The following is a 25,517-nucleotide window of genomic DNA, read 5'->3' as shown; positions in this document are numbered from 1 at the left end:
ATTCTGTAATTCTGACTCTTAAACCAGAAAAATTGTGTAGTCAAGCAATTATCCATACAAATGGTCCTTACAAGGACCAACTTACTAATGTAAGAACTCTCCTAAATGTGGCAACGTAGCCTTACAGTCTGAGTTGGGAAGGCTTCACTGTGCCCCTTGATGAAATATTATGTTGATATTCCTTTATACCAAAGGAGAGTTTGGGCCTAAATTATCCACCCTACCTATCAATATCAAGTTCAACAAAATTGTATGTATTATATAAATATGGCTTTAGTGTTTATATAACTGTGTTTTGTGTTTTTTGTTTTTTTGGTTTTTTGGTTTTTTTCAGAAACTATACATTTAAAATCCTTTAAACCACAGAAATGTTAATTTCTCTTCCAGGATGCATATATTTCTAGTGTAAATTTTTTAAACAAAAGAAAACAACATAGATCATTTCAACAAATGTATTTTAACCTTGAACCAAATAAAAGCAATCTAGTATTTTCTTGAAAAGACATGTCTATACAAAGCAGAAAAGGAAAAACAATGGAAATAGTTTAAAACAAAGAGTTTGGTTTAAGACAAATATAAATAAAGCAAAACAGAAAAGGTCTCACCCCCCTACCAAACACCACAGAAAAATGTCAACATAGTAGAAAATGTCAAAAGAGAAAAAATTTTAACCTTCTTTAATCCCATTCATTCCCCCACAGACTTCAAGAATCTTTCCTTTTTAAATAAAACTGTCTTCTTTTTTTTTCATTTCAAGAAAGAATATAAAATCAATCTGCCACTGCCCTAAAACCCAGACTAAGACTAAAGAGGAGCAATAAAAAGATGATCTTCCCTTTCCTGGTGCTGCCTTTCCTTCAAAGGCCTTGGGGTATCAAAAATATGGACTACCTACAATCTGAGGCTACTCAATACAGAACAAAATGAGGGGAATTGAAGTCTACTCTTCTCTCTGCCCAGGGCAACAGAACAAACTGAAAGGATTGGCATTTGCACAGCCCCAGGGGTGCCCTTCCCTTCACATAATCTATGCAGCATCTCAACAGAATGGTTCAGAGCTGACCTCAGGAGTGAGTGGGTGGAGCCAATATGGCTTCATTACTTACTAGCTGTGTCAACTTTGCAAGCTATTTAACCTCTGAAGCCTTAGATCTCATCTACTGAACAAGATACTAATATTCTCTATTTCATAGGCCTATGTAGGGTCATAAAATAATGCAAGTACTTGCATATAATAAGAAGGAAATCAACAAATCATATATATTGTTAATTTATATAAGCTTAGGATACAGATATGTTTAGGATATAAAAGTGTAAACCTTCCTTCTGGGTCTCTCCTCTACAAATACATTCACATATTTATTCCCCATACCACCTCCTGACATTCTTATCTGTTTTGATTTATCTATTCTTATCTAGTTATCTTATCTTACATTAAACAGCTAAAGCTCCCATTAGGAAGTCAGATGTCCTTGAGAGAAGAGTTACTTAGGTCGATAGAGATTTACCTCCCAATTTCCAACAAACAGTGAGAGACAAACAGGCCTCTACACTGATGTTGTATCAGTGGCCTAGAGAAGGCACTAATGTGAATGAGGAGAGACTTAGGTATAGACACAACTGGAGACTTCCTTATGCTCATCAACAGATAAACAACTGGGGAGTTAGTGGCTACACAAGTGTCCTTTCTGCCAAAACACTAGTGTTTTTCTTTAAGATCTATTTATTTATTTGAGAGACAGAGAGCTCAAAAGCAGGGGCAGCGAGAAAAGTTAAGGGACAGAATCTCAAGCCGATTCCCCACTGAGTACAAACCATGATGCAGGTCTTGATCTCAGGACCCTGAGATCATGACCTAAGCTGAAACCAAGAGTTGGACACTCAACCAATTGAGCCACACTGGTGCTTCTCAACACTGGTGCTTTTTGACCAAAAGCCAAAAGTCTCAGGCAGTCTGCTAGTCCTTAGTTATACAGGCACTAAGCCTAAAGAATAGGCAGAGTTGCAGCTACAAGGTCATCCATGTCCAACACAAGGGAAGCAAGGGAAGCAAGTTGATTCTAGGTACCTCTCTCAAATGCCAACTGTGTGTCAACAATCTTCTGATGGAGTTGTTGGGCCAAGTATCAGCTTTCCTTCCTTTCCTTGTACTTCCCAGAAGTACAAATAGTCTTCTGCGTATTTGACCCATTATATGAAGTCATCAACTGTATAAGAGTTTCTTATATTAAGTCATAGAATTACTGCCATGGACATGGCTTAATTTTACAGCAGCTCCTTGAAAAACCACATAGAACGTACCTCAGGATAAGTAGTTAAAATCATAGCCCAGCTGACGTCACCCAGAGAGCTGGGAAAGTGGTGGGAGGTGGGAAATGAGGTGGGAAAATGAGATGAGGAACAGTAAGTTCTACTATGAAGTTAGGGTATCAAATGGAGTGAGCTGGGCAGAGAGGAGGTAGCGATCTCAGAAGGATACTTGAAATTGAGATTATAGAGTGTTAGGTCATAGTTCTTTATATTGGCTCTCTTACTGGAGGACAGCTCAGATGAGAAAAGAAAACAATCAAAGTAACTATTGGATCCTCTCTGTGCCTCAACTCACTCTAACCCTGTGCTGATTAAATGGTTTATTTGAATTACAAATTTGGGAGAGCAACCCTTGACTCAGCTCTACCCTTCCTCCTTTTGGAAGCACCTCCTTCCAGAGACACTCCTCTGCCCTCTGTACTGTAAGGTATGCTGGGCTACCCCAGGGTAGGAGGAGGGGAGGAAGAGAGGCCTGCTCCCACATGGTGTTGCTCAGGACAAGGTGAAAAGTTTGCCTGATTCTTGGGTTCAAAATTGGAAGTTCATGGCTTATAAACCTAAAAGTCCCCAAGGGAGGGTAAGAATTGCTGCTGAGCATCTGAAAGTCAAAGCTGACCCTATTCTAGAATATATGCCTCTTGGAAGTGGTAGAATCACCAGTTTAAAAAAAAATGTTCTTTAATTTAGGAGCAAAAATTTGAGAGTCGAATGTGAATGAACCTAAAGCCCATATAGGAAAGATCCTTCTTCTAGAGACTGATCTTAGGGGGAAATGGGACTGTGCTGAAGCTGAAGGCTGAAAGAGAATGTGCCATCCAAACAATTCTCTATTCTCCACTGAGGATCTAGCATGCCAGCATGGGATTCAGGAAAGAACACGGTGCTAGAGTAAAACAAAGATTCCACTTGTGCCTTTGCCACTTGCTTGTGAGCTTCTTTAAACCTCATTTTCTCATCTATGAAATGGGTCAGTAGCACCAAATTTGCCAGGATAGTATGAAGATTAGAAGTGGGCGCACAGATGTATTACAGCACCTTATGTTGATGGTTCTCACACGATAAATGGAAGCTGCTGGAAGATGCCTGCTTATAAAATGGGAAAAGTGATAGGGAAGGATTGAAAATGATCACATCCTGATTCAAACCTATGCTACAAAAAGAGAAATACTAGAAACTTGCTTCCATTGTGTATCATTTGCTTCCTCTGGTTATTCACAACATAGAGAAATTTAGTTCAGTCCTGGAGACACATGCTAGCTTCCTATGGACAATGTGGGGAAAGCTAGGCCTCCTGAAAGAAGAAGAGGCTGGTTTTGTGGACCTCAATAGAAGAGCATCAAGGAGTTAACGTAGACTCTTCAGGTTAGAGCAGATCTGAGATTAGATCTAGCATTGATTGAAAATCCAAACATGATAAAATGTGGCCTTAACTGAACACTTCGTTTTTATTTTCTGAGTCATTAACAGATATCCCTGAGTCTTTACTGAAAAATACTCACGAGCCATATAAGGATCTTTTCAAATGAGCTCAGCTAAACGGAAGCATGTTTAAGCTAAACTATTCTAATCTTTGATAATCCCCATGTCCTAATATTTCTCTATTTTAAACTTAAATTAGAAATTTCAATAATGTACTGAGATAAAATGTTAAATAATACAGTAACCATGTAGAAAATGAGTATTGTCATAAAAACAAGAACATTGATTTTTTTCAATAAATGTTGATTGCATGCCAAACAAGTGCACTGATCTTGGCATAAAAGATAGTGCACATAAGCTCTTCTTCTGGTTTCTCCTTGATGCTAGAGAGAAGATTCAATTCCCAACCAATTTGTTCAAGGCTCAAAGACTGTTTGGAGAGCTGTGTCAAGTTACCAAGTTCCATCAAGAAGTCAGTCCACTATAGCATACACAGAATGAACTCTCCTTTTAGAGACTTGGGCTCAATAATAGATCTACTTTTAGGTTTTTGGTTAAGTTGCTTCCTAACTCTGTATCTCAGGATCTTGGTCCGAAAGATGGGTAGATTAAACATCAGAGACAGAATATTTGTACATAGAACAGTCTTTAATTAGATGGCAAAAGCAACCAACCATCTAAAAAGCAATTAAAAGTGTTCAACCACATGACTTAAAGAAGTTTTACATTATGAAGAGAATTGGTTTAATTCATGTTATTCCCATCTGCCTTTTAACAATTTAAAAAGCTCCTTAACACTGCTGATATTTTGTCAAAGCATCATTTTTGTTTGTTTTCTACTCTCCTAATATTATTTGGTTGGCAGGTATTTATTTTCTGCCAAACTAGAAAAGAAAATTCACTACGTACATTTTGTTTTTCTCCAGGTATCTCTAAAGTTTACTTAAGTAAACTTTATCTTCACATTTATTTTAATGAATCCCTATTGAAGGATTTTCTCTGAGACCAGAACCACGGCTTTTCCCAAGGATACCAGCATTGGCTATCTGTCAGTTACAAAGCAAACCCTTTCGAGTTTGCTCAGGTTGTACACTCATATAGCCAAGGATCTCTGAGATCTTTGCTGACACACAACCACCAAGCAAATACAATATGTGAAGATGCAGACTGACCTGAAATATAAATTAAGAATATTTCTTCTTTACAAGAGGAATTGCTATAGGTTTTCTCCTGACAACTCTGATGCATATTACCAAACATATCTTTTAAAAAAATTATTAAATATTATGTATCGGTTCACTCCGTGCGGCCCATTAGAGAATCACTGTTCCCTAAAAATGTACAACTGATTTGCGTACAGCTACATAAACAACTAACTGTAACTCAGAAATTTTAAGCCAATTACAAATAGGGGTTTAGGCAACATGTTGTAAACATGGAGAGAAGAGAATAATACATTCTGGTTGAAATATTAGTAAAAAATTGGAAATTATCCTTTAGCTGAGCAGTAACATACCAGAAACATTTTGATAAATGGCACAACATGCTATCTTGGTGGCATGCCCTGATCCCCTGCAATCCCCTTCACTGCTTTGGCTGATGCACCCAAATCCTAGCTGCTCTGGAGTGCTTCAGCTAACAGTTTCCTCCTCTGGTCTTCTCTGGACGAGGGCCTGTGATGGAAACGACCTTTATGCCATTTACCCCATTGCCAATGCCTGTAAGTGACTGAATGGGGGTACAGAAGCCCCACTGCCTCATCTCAAGGTGGGACAGTGTCTGTGGTGGAATTTACATTCCAGAATTCCTCATTATATCGTGATGACACTAGACTCTCCCTGCAACGACCAAGGATGGATTCTTCCGTATCTCCTTCCTCTTCCCGATATTATTTCTCTTTCTGGGGCTTTACTCAAAGGAGCTACCGGCCTTGGCTCTCCTAGCCAAAACCAGAAAGGTGTACCTGGGAAGGGTGCTAATAATGTTCGCTGGACCAAACAATAGTAGCGAAATGTAAAGCTGATTAAGCAAAATTTATCAATAGGGAAACAAAATCTAGTATCCTGGCTAGAGCGCCGGTCCTGAAGCACAGCTGATAAGCTGCTTAGACACTTGGGAAAGAGCTGGCTCCCATCAAATGAACAGCACTAGCAGAACTGCCCTGGCAGAGCTCGGAAAGGAATCAAAGGCTCAGGGGGGGTGGACTTGGTAGAATGAATCTATTATGGAAATTCCCTAAACTTAAAACAGACCCCTTCTTGGAAAGCCCAGAGGACGCTCCTTTCCTCGGTGGACCTAGCTACTGGTCTGATGTCCAGGAGGGATGGCCAAGGCAGATCCTGAGGGCAGCAAGTCTTGCCCTGCAAGGTACATCTCTCCAGGTGCATTACAAAGGGATACCTGCTAAGTGTGGCCAGATGCACGAAATCTGAAAGACAGTATAGATTACCTTTCCCTTTAAAACATTTAAAATATATGGAAACTACATAGACAAAAATAGAAGGAAATTTAAATCCTTCTAAGAAAATCAGGGAGACTAAAGAAACGAGTCTGAATTAATCAGAGCTCGCCTCTCATCCTTACAGAAGGGTAGCAACAATGGACAAGGATCCAATTCAAAGGTTTTGTGTCGGGGCCAATTCAAGATGTACATCCACTCAGTCCCTTCCCTATTCAGCCCAGCAATCTTGGAGTGGGAGACTAAAGACTCAACACATATACACAAGACTCTGGAAGCAGCACAGAGCAGACCCTCTCCATAGCTGTGAAAGCTCTTAGCCATCAGGAAGGAAAACACTGTGGATGGCACTAAGTGTACCATAACAAGAGCAATTACAGCAAGAGTGATTACAGCCTCAAGGATCAGTGCTTCTGTTATTCTGCCACAGGAGGAGCATGTGGAGTCACTGACACATGGTGTGTTGGGAAGGAACATAATGTTGGCCCCAGAGAGAGGTGCTCTGTATCCATGAAAAATATGGCCCTTCTCCTAACAACATCTGTCACCTTTGCTTATGCCCAATGTGCTGTTACTGTTGCTTTTTTCAGAACATATTTTAGACTTTTATTTTAGCCAAGATATCACACACACATCGCCCATCAACCCTATTATAGCACTTGCTGAGACATATGGGAAGAGTGGGGAGCGAGAGAGCATTGGAAAAAGTTAAAAAAAAAAAAAAAAAAAAGGAGCAGAGTCAACCCAGACTGGTTCTCATTATTAACCCAGAGTTCACTCAGAATGGAATCCAAGGAGTAAGAATATTTGCAAAAGATAGTTGTTAGTTGTCCTCATAGCATAAATCTCTTGAAGTAAACTCTGTCTAACTGGAGATAATATTAAATCAGTACAATATATACAAAATAAAGTACTCATTATATCGCACACACTAGCAACTCCACTCCAAACACCATGTAAGATCTTTATGTCCTTGATTTATCATTAAAACTGAATCTTAATAATTTATATGTGAAACCCACTGTGCCTATTGTCTTTAAAAAAATAAAAAGAAATCTGGTTTGATTCAACCTGTCTCATTCCTCGTTTCGCTTGTTATAGCAAAGCAGTCACAAGATAGCACCACAATCTTTCGTGATTATATGCTGACCATCCAACACCTCTGAGCTATAAGTTTGTCCTCTGAAAGGTGATTTTTTTCTCTACTAATCAGCGATCCTGTAATCTGACATTTACCGTCCCTCAGTCATCAATGGCAGCATGACGCTGTTAGCAATGTTTGCAGGCCTAGATCCTGAAGAAGGACCACATCTCAGAGTTGTGGGTGATTTTTTTTTTTTCCTCAAGAAAATTCCAGTATTTTTCTCAGAACTGCATTTCCATGCCTATCCTTTTGGATCAGAGTCAGTGCTTTTCTCCTTGAATGTCCTTTGGCACAGCTGATTAGCAAGAACCTGCTCTGATTTTTTAAAATGGCCTTAAAACTGTCAAGACAGTTTTAAATCTCTATCGATATCTTTTAGAATTTATTTCCTTTAATGTCTCCTTTTCAGAACTCATGACTTAGTTCAAATTACCTTAAAAACTAAAACATTTACTTCTATTCCTCATAATAATAAAAGACCAAATATCCAGAAAAAAAGACCTTCCCTTTTAAATACCTTTTTAATGCATGCCTGGTCAATGAGAAAGCTAAGGAAATTCAGAAGCCCAAAACCACAAAAAAAGCATAAATCTAGAGAGATGAGCCTGTGCTAACACTATGATTTCTCTGAGGACATGGGTCAGTCCCTGGAAGTCTTTGGTTTAACGGAACATATCAAGGTGAGAAGACAAAACCAAGCCCTCTCATCATGTGGGAAGTTGTAGTCAGATAAATGGACCTCAAAAGTCAACACTCTCAATAGGTAAAGTTAAAAATCAAGCAAACATAAACACAAAGAAAGCAGGTGAGAAAATATAGCTATCTCAGCCTTGGTTGGTAAAAGGGGTTGGGTGGAGGAACTGCCTCCTGAGAATTCAAAATCACAGGCTCACACTCATGTAAACCTGGGGCTGGAATTTCCATCTCCAGTGAGGCCCTTATATCCCAAACTGAAAATTTGGTTTGCTCCTGATTGGCAGTTCCTCCAGAAGCATCTGACAGAACCGTCTAAGTCCTCTATGAAGAGAAGCATTCTCCCCTTAGGCCACTTAGAAGTCCCACGATTAAATTCAGCCAAATGGGATCTAAAGATCTGAGATCCTAGGGTTTGAGGGATTAAATAGCAGTCTGGGGGTAGCCAGGGATTCTGGTCATGGGTTTCTAAAGAGTGAGAAGAAAGGAAAATAAACCAGAGATCCCCCATGGAGGCTCACACTTACCATCAAACTATAGGATAGAAGAAAATCTGCCAACTTGAGGCAAAATCTCAAAGGAAACGTAAAATCTGTTTTCCCCATGGCTCAGAGTGAGGGGAAACTAAAATATAAAAATCCGTAGACTTTAGGCATGCAAACAAAATTTAGATAGAAGAAATAATGGAAGAGCTGACTATATTTACTTTGCAAAAAATAACGAAGTTTTTATTTTCAGGTTTTATTTATTTATTTGACAGAGAAAGAGAGAGAGAGCACAAGCAGGGGGAACAGCAGGCAGAGGGAAGGGAGAAGCAGGCTCCCCGCTGAGCAGGGAGTCCCATGCAGGGCTCCATCCCAGAGTCCTGGGATCATGACCTGAGCCAAAGGCAGATGCTTAACAACGGAGCCACTCAGGCGCCCCGAGTACATAAAGTATTACTAATTAACAACTAAGCAATGAACCCTCAAAAAATAAATGAGGTGAAGAGAATGATGAAAATTCTATCTTACAATTCACTGTGCTTACTTGATGATGGCTAGATACGTAGAATGCTTTTCCAAAATCTGGTTGTAGGATATTGGAAATGTTTATATTAATGGTGTAATAAATTAGCACTTTACCTACTAAAGAAAACAAGCATTTTCAAGCACATTACAGCCATGCCTTACTTATAAAATATATGGCTGGCATGCAGTAGTCACACAAAGGATGGTAATAAATCTAATTGCAATTTATTTTTGACTACTAATTAGTGAAATTCCCAAAGTAGTTTTCTTTAAATATTTAGATGTAAATACCATTAATATGGAAGAGAACTACAACTACATTGTTAAAAATTTTCTAGTTAAGCTTTTATTATTATAATAAACTTTTTTATCTTCCTATCCTTGCCTGAAAAAATCAATCCCAATTACTAGTATTTTTTAAATTTTACTCCCACTCAGGAGCTCCTGGTGGCTCAGTTGGTTAAGCAGCTGCCTTTGGCTCAGGTCATAATCCCAGGGGCCTAAGGCTAAGCAGCCCCAAGTTGGGCTCCCTGTTCAGCCAGGAGCCTCCTCTCTCTCCCTCTACCTGCCACTCCCCCTGCTTGTGTTCTCTCTCTCTCTCTCTCTCTCACTGTCAAATAAATAAATAAATAAATAAAATCTTAAATTCTACTGACACTCAGAATACATCATAAGTTGCAATAATCACTTTCTTATGATTTAAACAAAGCTTACTTGTGATTTCTCTCTGTCAAATAAATAAATAAATAAAATCTTTAAAAAAAAAAAAAAAAGTGAATTAGAGGGATTGACCAGAGGGCTCCAAAGAAGCTTTCAAGAGAAAAAGAAATTCGAATAGAATCCCGCAATGATTCTAACAAAAAAGACCCCCAAAAGAACCAGATGAGACCCAAGGAAGTGAGAAAAGTTAAGCCATGTTTTCTCACAGAGTCCACAGTAATGAGATCTAGATAGAATACAGATCTGGATAGTTCTGTGTCAACAAAAAGATATAGTAAGCAACCACTAGTTCATTTGTTGCGATTTAGAATGCTTTCCACATCAAGATAAAAATGATTCATGTTTAAATGTTTCAGTGCTCATCTTGTCATTACTAGTAATACCTTCATCTTGAAACCAAATTTTCCACTAGTACAAACCTGCTGTTGTCTCCCTGCTTAGAACTGTAATTTTAACATTAGAATTACTAACCCTTGAAATTAGAGGTTATAGACAGCTCATAAACTAGAAGAGATCTCTCAATGTTTCAGCAGACTTTTCTAGTCTTTTAGAGAAATCCTTATTATGCCTTTCTGAATTTCATAAAATCTATTGTCCTTGCTTAGAGCTTTGGCAAGTGGAAAACCTCCCCAACACTGCTCAGTGGACTCCTGAGGAGAAGCAAAGAAAGGCGAGCGTGAAGAAAGCATGGAAAACTATGACTGAACAATCCAATAACAGTGTTCCATTCTATAAGAGAACTGTTAAAATTCATTACAAACCTGTAGAATAGCAAGGCTCAGATTGAAGGCACTTGGGCCCTGTCCTCCTTTCCATACCCTTGCAACTCTATAAATCGCACCTCCTTTAATAAACCGAGGTTCTCAAGTTCAGATCTTTAGGCTTTTCTTCCACTCCCCCATTGTTCTTTCCACAACATGTGTATCAACTTGTCTTTTTGACTCTTTTCTCACGCTGTCTCTTCTCTCCATCCCTCCCTTTCTGTTTAGCGCTGCTCTAATCCCAGTCTGAGATTCTGTACTTCTTCCAAATGTCCTATAAATTACAGCTAGTTAAAGATATGAAGAAAAGTTACAATGATGATCACTTTTTCTATCAAATCAGATGGTGACTCTCATTTGCAAAATTCATAGTACATGTCCTCCAGATCATGATGCAAAAGAAAACTGGACATACCAATTTTTTAAATATGAACACCTTGATTGGATGCAGAAATCGTGGCTCCACAACTTTGTTTCCCCTATTTGGGGCCTATAAATTCAAGCTCCCACCACCGTGGAGCCGGAGCCAGGAACCTAGACTCATCACTGACCCTGCTGGAGAGTCAGGCACTGCCGCTGAGAAAGGGCTGGCACGCTACCTCCACCGGGGCTAGACATAAAACTAACCCTATGCTGTACTAACTCCATGCAGCAGCTGCCTCTCAGGCTGCTGGATCCCAGCCCATCGTTGAGGAACCTAAGTTATCTCCCACTACCAGAGCCAGAAGCAGAACAGTGTCTATGCCTGTCACCTTCTAAGTTCACTTTTGTACCTCCCCACTGGCAGCAACTATTTGAAACCAAACTCTCAAGGGGTTCTAGGAAGTGATTCTGGTCTCTTTGGAAACAGTAGAGCACGGAAAAGAGGGGCTGCGGTCCAGTACCAGCCAACAGGATCTAGCATGCTTACAGATTTTAACAAGAAAAAACAGGTAGGAATGGTACCATTTAAGCAGGCTCCTATCTTAATAGAGCTGGGTTGAGACAAGTATATATACTTTTGAGAAAAAAAACTTCAGAGAACAATACACGTAAAACAGGCTGTTGACTCTAGATTAGCTTTTAAAGTCTGTTTAGAAAAATACCTAAACGCCAAGTTTATGCAGTATATCATTAAACCAATCCTCAGAGTTAAAGGAATTTTCTAACGTGGAACTTTACTTCTTTGTGAAATAAGAATTTGAAGCATTTATTATTTATTTATCCACTCAACGTCATGTGTGTATCCACTCAGCACGCATTGTTCTAACTTTGGTGGATAATGCATGAGGACATCATCTGCAGCTTCGCCACTGAAAGAGATAATCTCCTAATAAAGAATTAGAGCATCCTAAAATGAATGGGGCATAACAGCTGTCTGTACAAAACACAACGGGGGCAGAGAGATGGGCTGAGACAGAACATTTGAGGGCAGACAAAATAGCATATGCAAAGCCACAGATGCATGAAAACAATTGGGATGTTTGGGAAATGCTACTGAAGTGTTTCACAATATTAATTTTACCTTGTAATTTGCCTGCATCTAAAACCCTACAGTATTGTCCCTTCACTCCAAAAGGAATGGCAAAGTCCTTACAAGGCCCTGCATGATCTGGCCCTTGGCTACCACTTGGATCTCACCTTCTTCCACACTGGCTTTCTTGTTCTTCCTTCTGTCCAGAACTCTCCACCCCAGTTATCCACCTGCCTTACTCCTTCACTTCGGTTAGGTTGCTGCTTAAATCTCATCTCATCTCATCAAAGAGGCCCTTCATGACCACCATAACTAACAGAACTTCTCTCTCCTCACTTTGACTTTTCTTAATGGTATTTACCTCTAGCTGACATTGTATACTTATACATTTATATTTAAATATTTATACATATTTATATAGTTAAACATTATATTATAAATTATTTGTTCCCCACCCCCACATGGGGGCAAGAACATTGTTTTATTCACTGCTGCACTTCATCACCTAGAACAGCCAAGTGCATGGTCGATAATAATTATCTGCAAAATGAACATATAAGTAACCGAACGAAAACTGAATAGACAGGCAGGAGAAAAAGGTGAAGCGTGTACCCTGGTGGGAAAACAGAATGCAATACGAGGGAATCTGGCTCTGCTATTTGAGGTCTGAGAAGGGCCAGCCAAATGAGTGAATATGTGGGAGGGTGAAAAAGAGTCTCAACCATTTTTTCCAGGGTCTGAATGTTGCCTACCATTGGCCCTTTGGCCCATCATTTTGGCTTTTTTTTTTTTTTCCATTTTATTTTATTTCTTTTCAATGTTCCAGGATTCATTGTTTATGCACCACACCCACTGCTCCATGCAATACATACGCTCCGTAATACTCACCACCAGGCTCACCCAACCCCCATCCCCTCCCCTACAAAACCCTCAGTTTGTTTCTCAGAGTCCACAGTCTCTCATGGTTTGTCTCCCCCTCCGATTTCCCCCAACTCACTTCTCCTCTCCATCTCCCAATGTCCTCTGTGTTGTGTAAGTCCAATAGGAAATGCTTTTGGTACACTTAGGAGACATGCAAGAAAGGAACTACATCATCACACTTCACACTTAAGCCTTAAAAATAAAATCCAAGATATTTGCTTCAAAATACTATAGTTAGGATAAATTATGCTAGAGATAAAAATATCACAGAACTCTAGTTGAACGGCTACCTTGTGAAATCCTATGCCCACCCTCCCTTCCCAATCACTATCTCCCACAATAATCACAGGGAAATCTCCTGGAGATAGGTGTGATGAACAAGTGATCCGTTTCAAGCCGGGGCGGGCGTGGGGGGGGGGGTGATATGCTGCAGGAGAAGGTAAGACAAAAAGTAGAATGATGACAAGGCAAGCAAAAGTAACATCAGCAAGACAAAAAAACTTGGAACCTAAGGCAGCCTGGCCAGCCTGAGCAACAGTTCCACTCAAACAGCTGCAGTTCCCTGGAATATTTTGTTGTGGTGGTGGTTTGTTTTTTTTTTTTTGTTTGTTTGTTTTTTTAAGGATTTTATTTATTTATTTGACATACAGAGATCACAAGTAGGCAGAGAGGCAGGCAGAGAAAGGAGGGAAAGCAGGCTCCATGCTGAGCAGAGAGCCCAACGTGGGGCTCAATCCCAGGATCCTGAGATCATGACCTGAGCCAAAGGCAGAGGCTTAAACCACTGAGCCACCCAGGCGCCCCTCCCTGGGATGTTTTGAGGGGGATAGAGAGTGCCTTGCCAAGAACAAAGCGTAAATGTAAATTCCCCGTAAACAGGAAATAGGACACTGAAGCTCCTCCCTGACCTAAAGGGTTGGCTTCCCCGCTTAGTTGACAAGGAGTACTGGTGCACAGATTTTCTAAATTTATTTAAAAACATAAGACATTTAGCAGAGAACGTCAGGGAATCAGACTGCGTAGCAGGATACCTTCTGCTGCCCTAGAAGGGCTTCGTAAATTGGTTGAACAGCTTGTCTTGCTAAAATTATTATAATAATGTGCATTATTTATATAGATAAGCACAGATAAAAATGAAATTAAAACACCATTAATTAATTTCACCATGTTCTGTTTGGTCTGGTTTTGCTGTGCTTTATAGCTTTTGGGAACAAAAGGCCTGGGGCGGAGAATGAAGAATGAAGGAAGTTTATTAAAAATAATGAATAATTTTTCTCGTTCTAATGAAAGTCACTAATTCTCTGCCTGTTGCCAAATGAAATGAGGCACATAAGACCAAAGAATTACCCCTATAATAGAGTTGCTAGATTTTGCAAATAAAAATACAGCAAATAAACATTTAAATTTAACTAGACATTCTATGCCTATCGGTGCGAAAACTACCTTTGTAATGTTACTGCCATTCTATGTGGGAGACAGGATACAACTACAATAAAAAGATTACTTTTGCAGATCATGGCCACTGTTTGTAATTTATCTATTTAATACTGTTTTCCCAGATGATCAAATGAGATCGTCATATAACTTTAAGTTTGGGGGTAGATACTTGGCTTCAAGCTTTTCAACTACCATACATGTCTTTCTCCTGTGGAAATACAGTTTTGGCTCCTGTGGATATTAAAATGTATAAAATCATCTTTAAAAATAAACTGAGACAAAAATAAGTGATCTTTCATTATCCAAGCTTATTATAGGATCTCTGGGATCCATATGTTGATTCTAAAGATAATTTTCAGAAGCCATATCCATACATAAATTTACACTGGCAACATTTCTTTCTTCCTGCTGTAGTGCTTTAAAATTCAAATGCAAAGAGACCATCTTTAAATTATCTTGCCTTGTGAGTGACATCCTCTATTAAGGGCTAAATTTACCTCCAACCCACATAGATCCAGTGTTCACAGAGTTTGCTGCTATGAATATTAATAGCTGGAATGAAGAATAGTGGCACAGAGCTTTGAGAAATCACTTGTGCTGGGGGAAAAAAAAAAAAAACAGCCTCACATCAGTTTAGATATCCTTTCTGAACATGTGGTTTCAAAAAAGGGAGATTTACAGAGGAACCCATTGCAGACCCAGACTCAAGAAGTAACGGTCATGAGTCAATATACCTAGAGCAAGTAACCTATATTTTGTTAACTGAAATCAAAAGGCCTTGGGGAAAACTGCTGTGCAGCGCTTCCCATATATATAGTAAAGCTGGAGTTAAAGGGAGTGGGGTGGTGTGTCCCTTTGTAAAGAAATTTCACCCCCAAACTACCAGAACTCATATGGCAATTCAGTAATGTTGCAGGCTATAAAATCAATGCACAGAAATCAGTTGCTTTCTTATATACTAACAATGAAAATACAGAAAGGGAAATTAGAGAATTGATTCCATTTACTATAGCACCATGAACCATAAGATACCTTGGAATAAAGCTAACCAAAGAGGTAAAGGATCTGTACTTGAGGAACTATAGAACACTCATGAAAGAAACTGAAGAAGACACAAAAAGATGGAAAAGTATTCCATGCTCATGGATCGGAAGAATAAACATTGTTAAAATGTCTATACTGCCCAGAGAAATCTATACTTTCAATGCCATCCTGATCAAAATTCCACTGGTATTTTTCAAAGTGCTGGAACAAACAATCCTAAAATTTGTATGGAACCAGAAAAGACCCTGAATTGCTAAGAAAATGTTGGGGGAAAAAAAAAAAAACCTGACAGCATCACATTGCCTGATTTCAACCTTTACTACAAAGGGATGATCACCAAGACAGCATGGTAATGGCACAAAAACAGACACATAGAACAGTGGAACAGAGGAGAGAGCCCAGATATGGACCCTCAACTCTATGGTCAAATAATTTTCGACAAAGCAGGAAAAAATATCCAATGGAAAAAAGACAATCTCTTCAATAAATAGTATTGGGAAAATTGGACAGCTATGGATAGGAGAATGAAACTCAACCATTATCTTACACCATACACAAAGAAAAACTCAAAATGTATAAAAGACCCCAGTGTGAGGCAGGAATCTATCAAAATCCTAGAGGAGAACATAGGCAATAATCTCTTCGACATCAGCCACAGCAACTTCTTTCAAGACATGTCTCCAAAGGCAAAGGAAACAAAAGTGAAAATGAACTCTTGGGACTTCATCAAGATAAAAATCTTCTGCACAGCAAAGGAAACAGTCAACAAAACAAAAAAGGCAACCCACAAAATGGTAGAAAATATTCGCAAATGACCCTATAGAAAAAGAGCTGAATCCACCATCTATAAAGAACACCTCAAACTCAACACTCAAAAAACAGATAATCATGTCAAAAAATGGGCAGAAGACATGAACAGACACTTCTCCAAATAAGACATACAAATGGTTAACAGACAAATGAAAAAAAGTTCATCATTAGCCATCAGGGAAATTCAAATCAAAACCACATTGAGATACCACCTTATACCAGTTAGAATGGCCAAAATCAATAACACAGGAGACAACAAGTATTGGAGAGGATGTGAAGAAAGGGAAACCCTCTTATACTGTTGGTGGAAATGCAGGTTGGTGCAGTCACTTTGGAAAACAGTGTGGAGATTCCTCAAAAAATTAAAAATAGAGCTACCCTATGACCCTGCAATGCACTACTGGATATTTACCCCAAAGATAAAGATGTAGTGAAAAGAAGGGGCATATGTACCCCAATGTTCATAGCAGCAATGGCCAATGGCCACAATCGCCAAACTGTGGAAAGAGCCAAGATGCCCTTCAACAGACAAATGGGTAAAGAAGATATGGTCCATATATACAAGGGAATATTACATCTCCATCAGAAAGGATGAATACCCAACATTTTTATCAACATGGGCAGGACTGGAGGAGATTATGATGAGTGAAATAAGTCAAGCAGAGAAAGTCAATTATCATATGGTTTCACTTACTTGTGGAGCATAAGGAATAACACAGAGGACATTAGGAGAAGGAAAGGAAAAGTGAATTGGGGGAAATTAAAGGGGGAGATGAACTATGCTAGACTGTGGACTCTGAGAAACAAACTGAGGGCTTTAGAAGTGGGAGGGGGATGGGTGAGCCTGGTGGTGGGTATTAAGGAGGGCAAGTATTACATGGAGCACTGGGTGTGGTGCATAAAAAATGAATCTTGGAACACTGAAAAAATAAAATTAAATTTCAAAAAAAGAAATTTCAAAATTTATGCTAGTATCTGTGGAAATAAGTAATAGACCTTGGGTGAAAAGTTAACCATGCAATTTCTAGGTATCAAATGAGAGAGGCTATTATACCAAAAATGGTAAAAGTGGTTTTCCATCCTCATTTACAGTAGAAGAGAGGACATAGGACTGGTCTGTGACATGAGAAAAGTTGGTTAGATGACAGGAATTTCCCAGCAGGGAGGACGTGTAAATTGTGGAAGGGGTTAAGAAATTAAGGTGTCAGCGTTTCATTAGTGAAAGCATTTTGGAATCTATATTCACTCATGTATTGGTTACTTCTATTTTTTAGAGAGATAAATAGGAAAATGTACTTGATCAGTAGCCTGGTGCCTATTGCCAAGACTCTTCTCAGTAACCAGTGCATTCCCCAATTAAGGGACAGGTAACAAGAGTTCACCTTCATAGATTATTAAATTTAAAAAAAAAAATTTTAAAAAAGACTCTTAGGGAGCTTGGGTGGCTCAGTTGGATAAGTGTCTGCCTTTAGCTAGGACATGATCCCAAGGTTCTGGGATTGAACTCCAGAGTACCATATCGGGCTCCCTGCTCAGTGTGAAGCCTGTTTCCCCCTTTCCCTCTTCCCCTGCTGAGCTCTCTCTCTCTGTCAAATAAACAAAATCTTAAAAAAAAATTAACCCAAAATAAATAAAAACAATAAATCAATAAAAGAGCAGATGTCAATGTAGTAGACAGCAAGGAATACAGAAAATCAATTAAAGTACCAATAAAAGAATGAAGAAAGGAAATTCCTTTCAACAAATTGTGCTAGCACTAGATATTCATATTAAAAAAAGAAACTTCAGTCAATCCCAGTCAATCACTTAATATACAGAAATTAATTCAGATAAATCAAAGACCTAAATGTAAAGGCAAAACTACAAAGCAGGTAGAAAGAAGCAAGAGCTGCTAAAATTTAGGGAAGGCAAAATTTTCTTAGGCTACAAAAGCACTGACCTCCAAAAAAATAGCTGATTAATTGGACTTTCATAATTTCATAGTAAAAACTGTTACTCATGAAAGGATACAACTAATACAATTAAACAGAGAGCCACAGACTAGAAGAAAATATCCATCATACACGTATCTGACAAAGGAGTTGTATCCAGGATGTATAAAGAACACAACTAAATTATAAGAAAACCTACCCAATTACAAAATGGGTGAAGTACTTGAAGAAACACATTCAAACAGAATCCATAAGAATGATACAATAAAAACAGGAGAAGTTGTTCTTCCCTTTGTCCATGTTGTCAACAGGGATATGTAAATTAAAACTATAATAATATGTCCTTTCACATCCAATAAGATGACAAAAAGACCCACACCTCTAAATACTAGTAAGGATTCCAAACAAATATAGTTCTTATATATTGTTGGTGGGAATGCAAAATAATATAACCAATCATGGAAAAAACTGTTTAGCACTTTGTGCTAAAATTGCAGATACACCTATCCAACAACCCAACAATTCCAATTCCAGATATTTGCTCAATGGATATGAAAGTATATGTCTAGAAAAATGCTTGGTAAAGGAAAGTTCATAGCAGCTTATTTATACTAGCCCCAAAAACCTGGCAATAATCCAAATAAAATACCATTCAACAATAAATATGAATAAATTGCTGATGCATTCAATATCAGTGAATCCCAAAAATTACATTGCACAAAAGAAGCCAGGCACAAAAGAATTCTTTATAAAACTCAGGAACTAGCAATACTAATCTTTGATGACTGAAGTCAGAACGGTGATTGTCTATGGTGGGTAAGAATTGACTATATGGGACCACAACACTACTTCCCAACATAATGTAAATGTTCTATAACATATTAGTTATATAGATATACACATTTTTCAAAATTCACTAAACTATACATATATGATCTAAGTATTTCACTGTTTACAAATTTTACCTAAACAATAAAATGATGCAATAAAAATAAATTCCTTATATACACTTTACCCATGGTGAAATAAAAACTGCAACTATAGGTATATTCAGGGACTTAGGATCCTTTTTATGAGTCATAGGTTGCCAAATTTATGTCTTGTGTAATATGGCTTTTATTAAAAGAATAACATGACTACTTTTGCTATTTCTTATCATGGCATTATTATTAGTATATTGATGCTTTAAAACAAAGTACTATTAATGATTTATCAAATATCCAAGGCTCCTTTCTTTTTTCATACTTGCATACCATACAATATTAGACATATGCAGTCTAATTTTTAACAATCCTGCATATTGGGATGTTTTGGCTTACATAGTTTTTCCCTAAAAGTTATTTACAAAGGGCTTAAAAGGTAGATTGAGATGAGTTAAGTCAAATAATAATGTAATTTAAAAGCTGGAGAAAACAGCAGGTATTAAATGCATCCTAAAAATAGTTAATATTGCTGGAATTTTCTCCAAAAAAAATTACAAAAATAAATTGTTACTACAAAACAGCTGGGGTTTTTGTTTGGCAGATAAGAATTCTTTATACTCAATTCAAAAGTAACTTAAACATTTTTTTCAACTCAAGAGTCTTTTCTGGCTACTTGCTGTGCATAATACAAATTATATAGTTTCTTACAATGCGAGGCCAACTCCACTTGGTTTTATTCATATCAACTTAAAAACAGGTATGGAAAATAGAGCTATCACAATATGTAATATTTTTATTCTAATAACTGGTATTTCAAAAATGTTAACATTAAGAGAATATTTGTAAATTATAAAGCCTAAAAAGTTAAAGACCATATATAGTTCTTTGTTTCAAAGTCAAAGCAGTCTCCTAAAGTTTGAGAGAATTACTGGCTTTATAAATTAGAAAAGAGAGAACTAGTGAGTTGTTATCTTCCTAAAATTGCCTAGCTGCTTCTAATTCGGGGAGGATAAATGCAGGTTAGGAAGACCACTGGAAGCTGCCAAACACGGGCATTAGTCAGGAGCCAAGCTGAGTGGAGGAGAGAACCAAGGAAACAATTTGCAGATAAAGCTGTTGTGAACATAGATTTTTCTGAGTAAGGCCACAGGAAGTTCATAACCTCTCGAACACCTGGAAAGCTCAGAGCTTGCAATGTATCATGGTAGTTGTTCAGTTTATATACCTGGAACGTTCTCAGAGTTCTGTCTCTTCTGAATAAAGGGAAAGAGTAGAGATAAGGGATAACTCATGGGTCAAATTAGCATCCACTGGTTGTTGGGCAAATTCCCAGAGAGCCATGTCACTATTTTATAGTTAACAAGCATGTAGGTGACAGAAAACAAACAAACAAACAAAACAAACAAAAAAAACCAAGCAGTCATTAGAGGGCAGACCTAATTCTGAGTATCCCCCAAAAATATATTGCATATAAAATCATAAAAGAAAACTATTCTGTCTTAAAAAACACTTTAAAAAAATACTTAAAGGAAGCAAACGTTAATCCTTTATTTAGCAAACACTTAATATTTCCTGTTCCCCTACATTTTACATATACAGTCTAATTTTTAACAATCCTGCAGCTGAAGTATTGCCAACTTTATAGATGAGAAAGCACAGAAAGATTGCAATTTTTGTCTATTTACCCAGGTTCCTCTAGGCCATGGATAGCATTTTACTTAACATTGTGGCATAATAACTAGTCCATATTAAGCCTGAGAAATATGTGCTGAAGAGATGAGTAAATGAGTGAATGAAGTACAGTTGGGCTGGCCCTAAAAATAGTAGAATATTAGAAAAAGTAGAGACATGGGAGAGAAGATAGGAGACACAAACAACCAGACAAACCACCAAGGGTAATAGCCAGCATATGAAAATGCATACTGTGTAGATAACAATTTGAAGAACCATCAGGAAAAAATAATCCAGTCTCTTTCTTTCATTACTTGCTCTTGCACCTAATTCAATTCATAAATCCAATACTAGCATGAAATACTAATACTAGCAAAATACTAATTCTGACTCTCAGTGGAGAATCAGAAAAATACAGACTTCTGACTCGTGCAAAACTTTTATACACTGTTCACTATCAATTTGCTTCTGCATCACCTATATTCATCTTCACATCAGCTCACATGAATCTGCAATGATTAAATATTGCTCAGTTCAGTTTTTGATAAGCTCTTAATTTCAGTTTAACATGACGCAAATATATCAGCTCTCTAGAATGTGAGATCAACTTTTAATACGTATTTGTTGAGGTTGTAATTTAATTCTACATTGTATGTGGAAAAGAAATTCAAATTCAGTTTAGATTTCACAAACACCTTGCAACAGCTGTATATAAAATGCTATGAAAAGTAGACACTGTCATTGTTACTAACTGTTCATTGCTGAGAGGTGCATAGTTTAGTATGTATTTTTCCTTTCATGATTACATAAATGTATAATATTTATGAGGACTGTAGTGGAAATATTTCTTCCTGAACCATTAAGACTGAAAATTGAGTAATTTATCTATTGAATGTGCATTAGATGTGTAATATAAATGTTTTTTAAAATGTTTTTAAATGTTTTAAAAAATATGTACCTGTTTTATGTGTATTAAATGTATAATATAAGAAATGTTTTTAATGCAGTACATAAAACTTAAGTTTGTAAAGGGACTATTAGAATTCTTTCCAAGCCAAGAGCATCCAGGGGGCTTCTGGTACAGCATGTAAAAAGCATAGAAGTCCTCACACTGTCCTAACAACTAAAAAGCTAGGCTAACTGAAAAATCAGCAACTCTTCTTAGATCCAAAACAGAAGGAAGGTCATAGGACCAACCCCTGCCCACACTATTGGAGAGGATGACAGGCAAATAGAGAATCACAGCCTACTGGAACAGTACTTAACTGACCTAACAGATAACATTTTATTCAAAATAACAACAACAATACACTTGATTGTGTTTGTTCGTATATGTCATTTATTTGCTCATATATATATATAAGTGAAATGAATGACAGCAATGATACAAGGGATAGAAGGGAGGAATTAGGATTATTTTATTATAGTTGGGGCTTCAACATTTGTCCAAAATGTACAGATCCAGCAGTCAGAAAATCAGTAAGGACATAGTTGAACTCAAAACTAACACCAATTAGCAGCATAGAATAGATATTTACAGACTACATCATCCAAAAGTATGTATATTCTTCTTCTCAAGCAAAGAACTTCCAGTATATTATTCTTTCGACCAAACTTTTTCAGTTCTCCCTCTGAAATACATATTACTATTCTACAAAATTTTATCTGTGACAGTTTTGATAGTGTAAAATGATGTTTTATAATGCCCATTACAGAATGATACATTATTCCCATAAGGCAGCGTGGAGTACTGCCTCAAATAGGGCACCATAGCATACTATCTGGAGTATCATTTGGAGATGCCAGGGATTTTGTGAGATCTGGTGAGAATGAAATCATCTTAAAGCCAAAAAAAATTATGGAAGTGTTCTTTCTCAACCAGGTATTGGTAACTCTCAACCTCTAACAGGTAGAAATCATGACTTGTTTACTTAGTTACCCTTAATTTGACCACTTGTGCTCTCTAAAGAACTGTGTTGAGTCCCAAATGCCAATTCAGTGGGAATATTGCTGTGTTCCCTGGAGAATTTCCTCCTTGTGCATTAAGACCTACAAACCTACCGAGTCCAAGGTTGAAGGGATGGAAAGTGATAATTTTACGTAGATTATGTGGCATAGTAGTGAAAGGGCTGCACTCAGCTTTTTCCTTTTGCTCCCAGGTCTGTGTACTTTTAGGAGAGGGCAGATGGCACTATCCACTAGTGAGCTCTGCCCATTTTTCCCCAGCCTATGCATTCCAGCTATGAAGGAGACAGCACATTCTGATCAGTGACTTAAAGCATAATACTGCATCCTGTAAGACACCACTCCGACACTCCAGGGTACTGTCACTCAGATGATGCCATAACTGACTCTTCAGTAGGCCATTCCAGAACGTTATGAAGTCAGATATTTCTGGGTAGTAAGGACATGGTAAGACCAGTGAGCCCTGTGAGCATGAACCCACTGTCTCTTTCCTACTTTGTGAAATGAGTTCTTCGTTGAAGGTAATGTAATACATGACATCATAGTGGTAAGTAATGCTTCTTGTAGGTCCATGACAGAAATACTGTAAGCAAGGAGGACAAATCCATATGCATATTAAACACCCATATTTGTGAGAATGTCCTCTCCTTGATTAAAAAAAAAAAATCCAAAATACTCAACTATCCATCAGAATGCCAGCTGCTGTCCCTGGGGAATATTATCAGCTTGCAACTTATTAGTGCCCTCTGCTGTTGGTGAATTAGACACCCAGCTGTGAGGGTAGCTAAATGAGCCTTGGTGAAAAAAAAACCCTGTTGTTAAACCCATGGAAGAGTTCCATCCCTACTGTCAAGGTTAGTTTGTAAATGAACCTATCGAGCAAACACCAGAAATCTAGTAAAAGAAGCTGATTGAGATACACAAGAAGATGAAGACTTGATTACTGACAGCATCCTCTGCGGTGGATGCCATTGGGGTGCTCTTTCATAGAACAGGCTTATTTACACATATCTCCCCCAAATGTCTTATCACCAATATTTAAATATTATTCTCTCTTCCTACTTGATTAACCATTTAGGCACTGTCCATGGATCTCTGTAGATCTATACCACCAGCTACATCCCACTGCACAAAAAGTGGATAATGAGATGGCTCCGCTTGAAAGTCTTCCCTCGGAGAGAATTCTTTATCCGTGTCTTCCTTGGCCTTCCAAAGTGCAGCTATAACCCAGAGGAAGCATATATGCAGAACTTTCCCTAAACTAGACCATCAGTTGACACTATGGGGCACAGATCCTCTGCAAACCAGTTCTTTTCTTTTCTTCCATTTAAGTGACTATAGGGAACTCTCCATGAGCCACAGTTGTTTGTTGAGGGGTAAGTGGTAAAGCAGTAGGAGCATATACCATAGGAGACTGAAGTATCTGCTTCCTGTGGTTTACTTGTAACTTCCAAACCTGCAAGGGCATTCTTGGATATACAATTTCCACTTTACACTTTTCCACTTGACTGGGTGAATCTGATAACACACAGTTTATTATGGGCATTTTTTTTTAGTAATATAGTCACTTAGTGAATCACTCAGTGATATGTATCCTCATAAGAGAAGGAAGAGTAGAAGACAGACAGATACATAAAAATAAGGAGGCCAGGTGTGACCATTAGGGCAGAGACTGGAATAATACAGTTAAAGAAGCCAAGAAATTCCTGGAGCCACCAGAAGCTGGAAGAAGCAAGAAAAGATTCTCTCACATAGCACCCAGAGGGAGTGCGGCACTGCCAACACCTTGATTTCAGACTTCTGGCCTCCAGAAATGAGAGAGAATAAATTCTTGTTGTATTAAGCCATCTAATTTGTTGTAATTTGTTATAGGAGCCCTAGGAAACAAATACAGCTGTCCATTTCATTCCCATGGATCTGATTATCATTTAATCATTGTTATAAATCCCCACAGGGTCAAATCACTTGGCTCCTAGGGCTTTTTATTATAACTCTGTTCTCTTTTTCTCTGATGATTAAACTTTACCAGTTGGCTTTTAGCATTAGGGATCCCGTTGTTCCCATCAAATTGGGTTATCACATCCAGTACAGCATGCCCGCTGTCATCTCCAGCCTAGAGGGAACAGCTACCACAGAGCTTTTCAAGGATGCTGGTAATCCACTCACAACTGCATTCCTTAATGCCTTGGTGAAGCTCCTCTTGTGGAGTGTTGACACCTGTAAGAGGTGTCTGAGAAACTCACATACATCGGAGCCACCCCAACAACCCATTTTCCTGAGTAATGTTTTCTAGGGAAATTCTTGCATTTTGAGCTCATTGATACATGCTATTTTTGAGTCCAGGCTTCAGTTAACACATCTAGCAATTCACAGGGCCTTAAACCAACACATAAAATTCTGAATTCTAGACAAGCACATGAATTTGGCTTGATACAATCTTTTGTCTTGTCTTTGTTGGTCTAATAGCCTTAGAATAATCTCTTACATGTACTCCCCTGACTCTTGATAAAAACTGACACAATCCTACAACTCTTTCAGTATATAGGCTAACTCATACCAGACTGTACCTTGTTCGTTCTTCCTCACTACTAGCCTTACCTTAGCATGAGATCTAGCTGGGGTGCACACTTAATTGAGAATACAACTCTATAAGCCTTACACCTGGCTCTAGACTTAATCCTTAGCCACATCCTGCCATGTAAACACAGGAGATAAGTAATTTCTGTAGAGTTGTCATAAAGGCTTTCTGAGCTTCTCTCTGGGCCTTGTGTTGGACCTTCAAGGCTTTCAGTTTATCATTTTCCTCATGAACCCTTTCTGGTGTAAGAAATGCCATCCTATGGCACA

General features: G+C 38.1%; 1 protein-coding gene across 3 annotated transcripts in view; it reads right to left on the bottom strand.

Moving 5' to 3' along the window:
• The window catches only part of IQUB (IQ motif and ubiquitin domain containing), a 91,720-nt gene that overhangs the window by 15,436 nt on the left and 50,767 nt on the right, over positions 1 to 25,517 (bottom strand). The window contains exon 13 of one of the 3 annotated variants that reach the window (XM_082692243.1): positions 19,252 to 20,379. The exons of 1 other annotated variant lie outside the window; for it this stretch is intronic. In XM_082692243.1, coding sequence (XP_082548369.1) covers positions 20,377 to 20,379 — 3 coding nt within the window. In that variant the 3' untranslated portion in view covers positions 19,252 to 20,376. Of the gene's footprint in view, positions 1 to 19,251; positions 20,380 to 23,347; positions 23,891 to 25,517 lie in introns of those variants that run through there. One more of the 3 variants, XM_082692241.1, reaches the window with a different exon arrangement.

Source organism: Mustela nivalis (assembly GCF_964662115.1).
Source record: "Mustela nivalis genome assembly, chromosome: 12".
NCBI classification, from domain to species: domain Eukaryota; kingdom Metazoa; phylum Chordata; class Mammalia; order Carnivora; family Mustelidae; genus Mustela; species Mustela nivalis.
Note: the sequence above shows the minus strand (reverse complement) of the source record. Positions and strands in the feature narration are given on the sequence as shown.